Genomic DNA, 12430 nt, shown 5'->3' on the forward strand with positions numbered 1-12430 from the left:
GACGAGCATCACCATCGCCATTTTGGGATGGCGATATCACTCGGTCGACTCATTTTGTGTAACGTGCTTTCTGAATAATGTCTTGGTGCCACAAAGTCAGCCTGCGGTATAAAATTCATTAGTATGTCCCGAAAAACTGCAGAGTATCACGTTAGCCTGGCCCGTGGCAATAATGCACGTTACGTCACCTGCGCCACTGCGCAACAGCTAAACCCGCCACGGTAGTCTAGTGGCTATAGCGCTCGACTGCTGACCCGAAGGTTGCGGCATCGAATCCTGTCTGTGGCAGCCACATTTTCTATGGAGGTGAAAATGCTTGAGGCCCGTGTACTTAAATTTAGGTGCATGTTAAAGAAGCCCCAGGTGGTCAAAATTTTTGGAGCCCTCCACTACTATATAATCATATCGTGGTTTTGGGGCGTTAAACCGTAACAATTATTAATTATTGCGCGACAGCTAGCAGCACAGTTTCGTTTTCACGCAGCGCACGGCACGCTGCCGCCAGGTCTTCGGGTTACATTATAAAGGAATTGTTTCCTTTTTGGTCATGTTTTGCACTACATCTTAACGCGAAAGCGTTACTTGGCCAGGTTTGTGAAAGCGTGCACTCGTCTGGTGTTCATAAAAGGCGTTTGCTGAAAACACGTGACCTCTCCCACCCAAACCGACGCCAGTACAAGCAAATGCCGTAGAAACCACTCGCAGCTGCGGAGCAGGAGAGGGAAATCCGCGCAGCAGATGAGGAACTACCGACTCGAAGGGAGCGCGCCCTTGTCGGCCACATCAGTTGGGCCTTCACAGAAGTTGAAGGAGGGGGAGGATAGGTTGAGGAAATGGCGTCTTTTCCTTTCATGTGTAAAGGGTCGTTGACACCACTTTGGTTGTACCAAATCGTGTAAATAAACACAATTCGGCTTCTGGTTTGCCTCATTATAAGACGGACTAGGGAACACCACTTAGCAGCACCGCTTTAGCGCTCTATGAACCTGAGCAAAAGAAACTCTTTCATGTTCCTATCTCATAAGAATGTGCTTATGGATCCTCTGCAACTTTCTTTCTGTAATTTCGCTTCGAAGTACGCGAAAACTATTCGATTTGCTTTGCACTCATACTTTAATATTCAAATTCGCTTAGCACCCTAAATGTTACTATTCGTACAGCTCTAGTTAAGTGCTTCTTTACATCGAGGTCTAACTGTAGTGCTACCTCTCTGTGCATGGCAGTCACATAGCAAAGTTTATCTGTAGTGATTTGCTAGTGAACTTTATGGTTGCTGTAAAGTGCTTGTTATTCTCATAGGCCGTGCTTCTAGTGTACCGTGCATCTAGTGTACCGGACCATGCTTCTAGTGATTGGGCAAAAAAACTTACGTACATGAAAATAAATGAGTCATTCTTGGGATAAGGACATCAGATGGTATGGCCGGTCAAGAGTCAGTTGTGAGACATATCTTGGTATGAGAGAATGAGTTCTGAACCATTGCTGCTACAATGTCAAGCATACTTTGATGTGCACTGCATGTTGCAGAGGCTTGCTTCACGCTGTCATTGGTGGACGCCTGGGGTCAGAGGTGTTCGCGCTGCCTGCCCAGCCGGTGTGGTGGCTGTGAGGTGGCCCGAGTGGGCTGGGTGTCGCTACAGCCGGGTGACTGCCTTGCCCTGTGCTGTCTGGACGATGACGGGCCTTCCCGGCGAGATGCGTGGCCGCGACCGGCAACCAGTGGCACCGCTCGGCCATCGGGGTCCCTGTCCTTGTACGACTGCCTGCAGGCGTTCAGCGAGAGGTGAAGATTTGGTCACTGCAAGGGGAGGGAATTGAGTATCCGACCAGTGGAGAAAGTCGTGGACAATGCAGGCCATAATTTCTAAGGGTCAAAATGCTTACTTACCCGGTTTTGCAGCAGAATAAGTATAAACATCGTTCTCACCGTATTTACCTGCATAATGATCGGACTTCGCTTAGAAAAAATTGTGGGCACTACGTAGGGCGAAATTTTCCGGAGAAGTTGAATCAAGTTTCTGGTCAGGATCATTATGATGGCTACTGTGACCAGGCAAAAGAAGGCTTACCTTTGTATTGGAATAACACTTATGCTGTGCATGAATTGCTCCGTGGAAGGCATGTTATGTACATGAGGGATCACGAAAATTAACAAAAAGTAAGAAAGGAAACCACTCTGTGGCATCTACAATGCCTGTACATCCTCCTTTATGTACGCCGGCTCTTAAATCCATGTAACAAGCTCTCACTTGCCTTAGAAGTCATCTGGGCCAAGAATGCACAAAAATCTTTAGCTTTTTGCTGCAGGATCGTGGGTCTTAAGCACATGTTTTGTGTCCGTCTATCCAAAAACCACATGAAAACAGCCTTGTTCATATCAGCATACGTAGATGTCTTTAGCGTTTTTGTTCTGGATCTTGTGCCTGACTCCGCTCTGTTGCAGATACTTTCTTTTGAGTTTAAAATCTTTAATAGGAAGCTTGCTGAGATGCCGAACCGGGCAGCAGAATAGTTCTGCTTCTCGTCCGTGGGAACCGCATTCACAATTGCAAGCTTGTCTTTGTGAAACAAAAGCTTGCGTCTTCTGGCCACGGAAATCATTTTCACAGTGAGCTGCCACATGTAACAGACAACTGCTTAATGAGCCAGACATGCCGAGCCAGGGACTTCGGCTAAACAAACAGGTACGGTAGTGCCACCAGATGTCACGGCGTAAACAAAACCTACGGAACGTGGCCTTCGAGATGGCGTGCAGGCTTGTAATCTCGAAGGCCTTGTAATGAGGCTGCACCACTTGCAGTACTGTCTATTCTGGTGGCACTCATATCGTCATTGTTTTATGTACTCGCTTGCTGCTTTCTTACGCGTTGCTCTTGCAGCTTGCCCCTTATTTTATTATTTTTGTAATTACACAACTTACGCGTTCTACATACGAATTTTTAGTAGTCTTCCAGCTCAAGATAATAAATGGTCAGTGTTGCAAATTCATCAAATTAAGGTCAGTTACGGTAACATCTTTGATACATAGGGGTCACAAATATACAGGCTTCTATAAGGACAGCGTTTGGGATTCGAAAAATTTGTAAAATCCAGAAATTTGTTACACGTAGGTTAGTCATGTCCAGGTTTAACTGTACATATAAAATGTGCTTACTTCATGCAGTTGTAAAGGTGTGGGGGCAGTGTTTTACATGCATCACTTGCTCATGCGGCAGTGAGACCCTGGATGAGCACAACCCATGGTTCTGCCCTGTGTGCCAGCGCAACCAGCGGGCGCGCAAGACTCTCTCGATCTGGCGCTCCCCTGACACACTCATGGTCTACCTCAAGCGGTGAGTGGCTCAGGTGGAGCATGGCTCTGTATGCTCTGGACCCGGCCTCTAGGTGATGTTCACCACTATTAGCAGTTACAATGGGTTATTTGTGAGAGTCTACTGTATTAAATCTGCTTATATTTGGGGCTTTGACCAATGCTAATATTATTTGCAGCCATCAGTCTATGGAACCTTCAAATAAAATAAAGTGCTTCAAAATTGTTCGAGATCTCCTTTAAAGGGACAAAAAATACATTTGAGCACCTTGTGGATTCATTTAGTGTCACACAGGTAGATACAGTAGAACCCCGCAGGTACATTTTTGATGGGGCCGTATAAAGTGAACGTGACAGCTGGGAAATGCAAGATCCGAAAAACAGGAAAAAAAATATATGTGGATAGTGGCAAAACGCGCACAATTTTATTTCACTGCTTACACTTGAAAAAACCATGCAATGTTGCCCGGTGTGTTTATTCACGCCCATTCAGCACAAAATGTTTCTCAAGCACCTGCACTGTCATGTCTCTTTAATAAATCTAGTGCTGCTATGGCCGACACCTCCCAAGCAATCAATTTTGGATGTACCTTCGTGACATTGTTGCCTGATGCATCAGCATATCCGGATGATGTCTTCGCACTGTCTGCACAGTGTTGGTGGCTCGTAGCAGACGGCCTAACACCTTGTACAAGTGAAAGTAGCCCCAAAGCAATAGTACAAGATGAGAATGGCCCCTGCTACATCTTCTACAAAAGTTCCTCACTGGTGCATGCTCAGCCAGGATCTGGTCCAAGAATGGAATCACAGAAGTGGGGATGGCATCATCCACAGAAATGTAGCAGTGTATGTGATTCTCTTAGCACCAACGGTTGGAGGCGTGTAAGAGCTAAGCATGACCACTGTGTTGACCCCAAAGAAACACATACAGGGCAAGAAGATGGCAGGCTTTTTCGACAAATAACGTGGATGTCCGCACAGACGTGACAGCAGTTGGTAATCTTGAAGGCCTTACTTTCGCGAGCACCAAGAACAGGTTTTTTTGATGGTGTCATAGATGACATCGTTGTATAGAAAATACAAATCTCGATGCTTTTGCTCTCGGGAACCTAAATTATGCTTGCATCACTCATGCGGCTAATCACCATGATCAAGCCAGGCCAAGCTGCATCAAAAATCAACATGGCCGCTCGGCCAACTCGGAGTGCACTTGGCGATGTATCATACGAGAATGGTCCCACAGTTTTCACATAGCAGTGGGGTTCCCAGTACATTGGATCCTGTGGGAACTATGCCGCGACTAGTGGAAAATGGTGTAACAGCTGGGAAAATGCAGCACCGAGGAACTTAATGCGGGGATCTACTGTAATGTGGTAACTAATATTTGGACAGCCGTTTAGTGACGTTTGATTGTCGAGGGATGCGAAATGCGTTGAACACTGTTGGAAATCCTGTCAGTTTCATTGTTGAGGGGGTGTGCGTTAACCGGCGCTTGCTTACTGGTGTGCAGGTTTGTGTTCCACGAGTTCTCTGGTAGCAAGGTAGACGAACGGGTGGAGTTTCCTCTCGAGAGCCTCGACCTGGCGCCCTTTGTGTCGGGGCCCGAACCGCAGGCAGCGGAGAGCCTCCTGTACGACCTGCATGCCTACATCTGCCACATAGGGGGTGCGTCGGTTGCCTCTCTAGTGCATGAGAAATTGATGAAACACTCTGTCTTGGCTGTGGCCCCTTCTTAGCCATAGGAAAGTGTTGGTGTGGCATTTCTTAGGCATTGTGCAGCATGAAATGAGCTCAACAGGGCACTGAAGTTACAGCATGGAGTAGCAAGGCACGCCAGGCTGATGTGTTGAAATTGCTTGGCACCGAGCCTAGAAAAACATTGATGTGGTCTAACTCAGGCAAGACAGTGAAGTTGCTTCCACCGTATTAACTGAATTTACATCAAACAGTGAATTTGCCTGCACTATAGCTGACATTTGTTTTAGTGTACCTGCACAGGGGTGCAACAGCTGTGCCAGTTTGATACAATTCCTTAGTTTTGCGCCAAGCTGAGCCAAAACCACCAAGTTTGTCAAAATTGCACCACGCTGCGCCAAAATGCCCTACCAGCCTCAAAATTTTCTCTGGATCTTTTAGGCTGGCTAAGCAACGTCATGTTGCGCCCAGCATACAACCGATCGAGAAGAAAAAGAACCTGGCTTTCGCCTTAGAGTTGTCTTAGTTCCATGCAGGGTGCACACAGGTTCTTGGAAACCCTTGAAAACCGAAAGACTGTTTTCAAGGGCCTTAAAAACCTTGAATTTCTGACCAGTCCTTGGAAAACCTTGAATTTGTTGAATGCTAAATTTGAATCGGTATTTGTCATCAGGAAAACAGTTTTTGTTGCTGAACTTTTATCTTTTGTTTGAGCTCTGAAATGCGGCCAAGAAACCGTACCAATTTTTATAGCCGACTCTCGTTAGGCAGCTGGCGACATTGGACTTGGCGCGAGTCTCAGAGGCAGCGTTCACCGCAGATGTTGTGTCAGTGACTTGAAATGTCACCACCGGTGCTAGCAGAAGTATCGACTGCGAGCACAGTCACCCCATCGCTATCGCATGTCCATTGTCTCCGTCCAACTAGTCCAACGCGGCATCCGTGTTTGTGCGCGGGCTTAAAAACCTAGTCGTGCCCTTGTGCTGCCAGCTCTTTTTGGAATGAGTGTGCCTTCTACGTGTTATTGCAAGGGGTGCAAGTGATGTGTTGATACGTGAAACAATGCCCGGAAAAAGCAAATTTCAGGCTACGTGTCTCCACCATGATGACTACAAGCACTGGATTGCACCTGACACGACGAATCCGCATTGGGCTAAGTGCAAGCTTTGCGGCAAAACGTTTGATGTGACTGCCATGGGTGAATCCGCTTTAAAAAGTCACATGAAAAGTGCCAAGCATATTGGCGCAATCAAGATTGGGGCAAGGGAGTGCGCTGAAAAGCTACCTGACGCCTGCTGCGACAGAGCAGTCCACTAGTGTCTGCATTGCAGTCTCCAAGCTTACGATGCTTCTAAAACGCATGAGCTTGTCACTGACGCAGAAATTCTTTGGACATAGAAAGTCGCCACGTCCCACTTCTCGTACAGGTCTTCATCCCAAGCAGGGGAGTTATTTCGACGCATGTTCCCGAACAGTGAAGTGGCAAAGGCGTTTTCTTGTGGTGAGAAGAAATGCGCCTATGTGACATGTCATGGTCTCAGGCCTTTCTTTCTTTCGGCCTTGCAGTGAGAAATAGAACACTGTGAATTCTTCGTCGTACTTTTCGATGAGTCGGCAAATGACTACAGTAAAAGCTCGTTAATTCGAATTTCACGGGGACACCCAATGAGTTCGAATTAAACCAAATTCGAAGTAACGAAATTCATTGAAAAAACAGCAAGAAATGAGACCGGGTTGTTGGAAGATCACTCAAAACATTTATTTGCGAAAATAATCCGTGATCACTGTCTGCTTCTCTTCTTTGAATGCGATCGCCATAGCTTTGTTTTCCAACGCGCGAACGTGGCGGAAAGCATCCTCTTCGCCTTCCTCGAAGCTGAAGAATAGGCGTGCGACACGCATAGCCTCCATTAGCTCCGAAGCTGAGCGCCGCGCCGGCGCCTCATCCTCTTCGTCATCCGCAACTACATCGACGACAGGCGCTTCTCCGCCAGTAACCTGCGCGATGATATCATCATCGGTGATTGTGCCGCAGACCACTGCACAGCGATCCGCATTGACGTAGTCGTTGAAGCTCACGTCCTCCAGCGCATCCCGCAGTCCGGCAGGAATGACCGCGGCCTCACGCTCGTCGGGCTCGCAAGCTGTGCCAGTGCTGGCTGTGCCCTCACTGGCCACACAAAAGCCACTGTCGCGGAAGCAATTGGCAACAGTTGTTGCCGTGACCTGATCCCAGGCCCGCACCAACATATGCAAGGCCGCGAGCAGCGTCACATTGTAGCCTTTCGTACCGGCGGCGCACAACGCCAAACGCTCCAACATGTGGCGCCTGTAAAAGCACTTTAAGGGGGTACATGGTACCTGGAGCTATTTTTTTTTTATTTATGAACCAAATTCAATTTAAAAGCACAGGTATATGTATTTTGTTGTGCCGATTTCAAAAATGCAGTGATTTTTTCTGTGACTCAATTAGTTAGCGAAATAATTAGATATTAATTACTAATAATTGGTGAGACAATAGATAAAAATCTACTGAGCAGAAAGTTAAATTTAGTGCATGAATGCAAAGTAGAATACATAAGGATTGAACTGCTGCAAGCAGTTCTCAAATCCAACAACAATTAGCAATTTAGGAGCTCATCAAAGCTTAGATGTTTATGTCACAGCCACTAATGAACTTGAACAAAAGCAAATAAAAAATTATAGAGAGAGAAAACAAATAATCTGCTTGCAGCAGTTCAAGCTTTAGGCATTCAGCATCACATATAAAAAAATTACAGCTGTAGCTGTCCTAGGAATTTAGATATCACTGTACCAAACAAGAAAAAGGAGTAAAAAGCTTGTTCTGAGAAAATCGCGAAAAACGTAAACAGCTCAATTTATTCCAGAATATCATAAAATATTTACAATTTACCAGTTGTAAATGATCAGTAGCCCCCTGGCACATAGTCTGTCTGCACATTGTTGCCTGTGTGGCGTTTTTTCAGGGCTCGGTGCATATTTTCTGCTGATGCACGCTTTCGAGTTGAAGCTTCCAGGCGCCGCTGATCTTTTTCAGCCATACGATTACCTTTGAGGTAGCTTTGCCACGTCTTTGTGTGGAGGCCGCGACGGCTAATGTTCATCAGCGAGAATATATCATTAAAAGCTGTTTGTCGGTTTCCTGTAGCTTGCATGGCGCGAGCCGCGAGAACATTCACACAGAACGGGTTTGCCTTCGGTTCACCACGGACGCGTGGCGAGCTCCAAGTCCACGTCACGTCACTGCAGTTCGTGCACACGAGACGCAGCTTGACGGCGAGGCCGTATTCACGATCGTCTCTGACGATTTCTAGGTCACCAGCACTGCATAATTTACATTTCGCATGCACAAGCAGAGTGTTCACCAAATCTAAAAACACACTCGCGTCAGGCGTTTCACATGCGGCATCGGCGTTGTCGGTCAGCAGATCCCGTTTCCTTTCCGTCGCGGGGGTGGACGACAGCTGCAGCAGTTTATCTTGAGCTCTTTTTCTGCCCTCTTCCAATTCTGCGGGCTGCAGAAACTTCGTATCGCAACGCACGCGACCGTCGGCACCTCCGCACGACGACGGGCTTGTTAGGCCTAGGTCCGTATCGGCGGCATCAGCAGAGGCGGCGGCCGCGACGCTTTCGACGTTCGGCTGCGTTACACTCCTCTTCCTGATGTTCTCGATAAGTGCGCGTCGCACTTTCTTCGCCCCAAATGCTTTTTTCGTGTGCGACTTCTTCCGAGCCATCGTTCTACACTTCAGCCACACCGGCGTTGGTCACACACTGAAAACATGGCGCATGGCCGACAGCGCGGATGAGCGCTGTGCAGACGACAAGAAAGGAATTCCGCCAATCGTATGCCGAACTCAGGTCACGTGCGCTGGGCAACGAATGAGGGCTTGCGCTGGGACTCTTTTTTCGCGCGCTTTTTTGAGAAAGCCAATGGCAGCATAGAACAGGAGTTGGCGGGAAAATGAAGAAGAAAAATAGCTCTTTCCAACGAGACCAAGATAGCCACGCTACGACGCGTGAAACGGCCGCTGCGTTTTGCGAAAGAAGGGCCTTTTTAGCAATAACTTCGGCTGCAATTCTGCCAGTATTGTTGAAATAGAGTTATGCTACGGCTAAAATATTAATGCAAGAGCTGAGAAACTTTGTGTAGTCGTGTAATAAGACCTCTAGATTTCGAAAATGCCATTTTCCAAAACTCGATTTTTTCGCGGTTTTTTTCGTCCCAAAGACCCGTGTCCCTCATTAAGTTCTTAATGACCCCCTGGTCCATTGGTTGCAGGGCTGCTGTTGTGTTCGGCGGCAGAAACGAGAGCTTAATCGCCTTCAAGTCCACATCAACCACGTGCGCCGAGCAGTTGTCGACTACCAAGAGCACCCTTCTGTTAATTCAAACTTGCGGTCGAGCTTTATCAGCCACTGTTTGAAGATTTCCCGCGTCATCCATGCCTTGGAGTTGGCTGTATACTCTGCCGGTAGTGTGCGGATGTTCTTGAAGCAACGAGGCTTCAGGGCCCTCCCTATGATCAGCAGCGGTAGTTTTTCGGTCCCGGTCATGTTTGCTGCGCCCTTTGCTTCTCTTCCCGCCAGCACAGTTGTCGCCTTTGTAGGTCAACGTTTTGCTCGGCAGCAGCTTATAAAATAATGCGGTCTCGTCGGCATTAAATATATCGCGCGGCGAATACGCGTGAAGGTGTTCTTGCAAAGCACCGCTTTGCCACTTTGCACATGTCTCGCTGTTCACTTCTTTTCCTTCGCCAGACACGGTGCGGAACACAATCTCATGCCTCTCTCGGAAACGATGGAGCCAGCCCTCTGAAGCTTTAAAATCATCAATGTTCAGGCGAAGCGCGTAGTCTGCTGCCTTCGCCATAACGATAGGGCCGCTCAGTGGGATGTTTTGGCTCCTCATTTCCTTGATCCACATGAGCACTGCGCACTCCAATTCCGGATACTTTGCCGAGCGGAGCCTCTTGCGACTGCCAGTGAACGCATCAGTTGCGTAGGCCTCCTCAATCGCTCTCTTATTTTTTATATATGTTGAAAGAGTGCTTTTGAGGATGCCATGCTTCCTTGCGATCTCAAGCTTGCTTGTTTTGCCACCGTCCACTTCACGAAGGATTTCTACCTTCTCCTTGAGCGTTTTGGTGCTCTGTCCTCTTCTGCGAGAAGTCATACTGGTGTATTAAGTGCGGATATGCTAGGTCCAACAGCTGAAGGCAACACCATCACAAAACCCGCGACACGGCACCGAATGACTCCGTAGCTTTGACGTCCACGAGGCCTAGCGACTGAATGTGCGGCACACAAAGGGCACGGAGACGACAGAGACGACACAGACACGTCCGGCACGAACGACCTCACGATGCGAAGAGCGAGCGAGCACAATCCAGTGACGCCGTGCCGTGACGCCACGTATCCGGGCGGCGCTGCCATGGCGCTGCGCTCAGCACTCGCGCCATCTATTGTTGAGCCATGAAAGCTCGCGGCGGCAGTATAAAATACCACCACGCAGCGGCGCGCAGTTCAAATTATCGATAGAGGAGCCGATGCGCGCGTGAACTAATGAGTTGGTTAACCCATAGACGCCTATATATCGTGGCCGGACCATGGCCATCAGTTCGAATTAACCCGAAAGTTCGAATTAATGAGGCGCGAATTAACGAGCTTTCACTGTATCTGCACAGTAAGCAAATGGATGTGCACGTGAGGTGTTGGGACTCCACCCAGAAAGTGATGACTAGGTATTATACCTCCGTTTTTCTGGGACATTCTATAGCGAATGACATTCAGGAAAAGTTGCTAAGCTCGCTTGAGCCATTGCTCCTGGCAAAGATTCTTCATATATCTATGGACAGTCGCAATGTCAATCTGAAGTTTTTTAAGGGCCTCCAAGAGCACTTGCAAGAACATTACCAAGTTCAGTGTGTGGACTTGTGCAGTTGTGGACTTCACACGGTGCACAACGTGTATAGAGCAGGAGTTTCAGCTACTAAATGGGGACTTGATTGCCTGCTGTCTAGTCTGAGCACACTTTTTAAAGATGCCCCGGCATGGAGAGAGGACTTTTTGTCAGTTACAGGCCAATGCACTTTTCCTCTCACGTTTGCTGCCACAGGTGGTTGGAGAATGTCCCTGTCATTGAGAGAGCATTGGCGGTGTGGTCTGAGATCAAAAAGTACATTGAGGCTGCTAGAAAAAAAGTCAGTCTGCCGAAGTGTGCCTCGTTCAACAACTTGTTTGAGTACAGCTGTGATGCTTTGCTGCCAGCAAAGTTGAATTTTGCGTTGTGTGTGGCAATGGCACTGAAGCTTTTTCTGGTAGAGTACCAAACAGACAAACAGTTTTTTTTTCTTGCAAAGGATTTAGAAACTGTTCTCAGGAAACTGCTGATGAAGTTTTTGAAATGTTTGATCTCTGCCAGAGCAATCGTTGGCCTGCTGAAGATCGACATTGATAATGCTGAGAATCATATTCCGCTTGAAAAGGTGGATATAGGCTACAAAGCCGAGCAAATTATCAAGAATTCTCGGTTAAGCTCAATGGATGTGCTTCAGTTCCGGATGGAATGTAAACAGTTTTTGATCAGTGCCACGAAGAAAGTCCTAGAGAGAAGCCCCTTGAAGTTTGCATTTGTTAGGGCCTTTCTTCACTGGACCCGCGACAGATGTGTTCAAAGCCTGATGAATGCCTTACAGGTTTTAGAAAAGTGTTGGATGCCCTCCTTGCTGCAGGCAGAATAGCTGAACACTTCTAAGACGCTGTGCTGGCCGATTACATGGTGCTTCTGCACCAGCAGAAACATAAGCTTAGACAATATGACAAGAGTGTTGATAGGCTGGATGAGTTCTACCCTGACCTCTTGAAGTTCAGTTCAAGCTACTCCAAGCATGGAGCATCGTAATGCTTCTGCTTGTCCTCAGTCACGTCCAGGCAACAGTTGAACGTGGATTCAGTGTGAACCGACAGGTGTGCGTGGAGACTCTCAAGGACCTTTCCTATGTTTCATAGTGGGTTGTGTGCGATGCGGTTGAGAAGCCAGGTGGTGTTCTTCAGGTTTCAATCCCCAGGGAACTGAGGATGGCAGTGTCAGCTGCTAGACACAAGTATGGAGCGTACTTGGAAGCCGAGAAGAAGCAAAATATTGAAGCTTCAAAGCAGAGGAAAAAGCACTACATAGAGGAAGAGCTCGATGGAATGAAAAGAAAGAAAAAAAGGCTAGAATTGACAATTGATGACCTCATGGCTTCTGCAGATGCCTTTGATGAAAAAGCAGACGCTAAAAACGATGTGGCACACATTGTTAAGTCAAATAGCTTGAGGAAGACTGCAAAGGACAAGACTGTTGAGCTACTCTCACTCAAGCTCCAAATTCAGCAAAAGCTACTGGAGCGTACCTGAAGT

At 47.6% G+C, this 12430-nt stretch overlaps 1 protein-coding gene across 1 annotated transcript in view; it reads left to right on the forward strand.

The window, feature by feature from the left end:
* The window catches only part of LOC119386565 (uncharacterized), a 132440-nt gene that overhangs the window by 84384 nt on the left and 35626 nt on the right, over nucleotides 1–12430 (forward strand). The window contains 3 exon segments of the mRNA XM_037653848.2: nucleotides 1528–1783; nucleotides 3216–3332; nucleotides 4821–4975. Coding sequence (XP_037509776.1) covers nucleotides 1528–1783; nucleotides 3216–3332; nucleotides 4821–4975 — 528 coding nt within the window.

The sequence above is a fragment of the Rhipicephalus sanguineus genome, chromosome 3, assembly GCF_013339695.2.
Source record: "Rhipicephalus sanguineus isolate Rsan-2018 chromosome 3, BIME_Rsan_1.4, whole genome shotgun sequence".
In the NCBI taxonomy this organism is placed as follows: domain Eukaryota; kingdom Metazoa; phylum Arthropoda; class Arachnida; order Ixodida; family Ixodidae; genus Rhipicephalus; species Rhipicephalus sanguineus.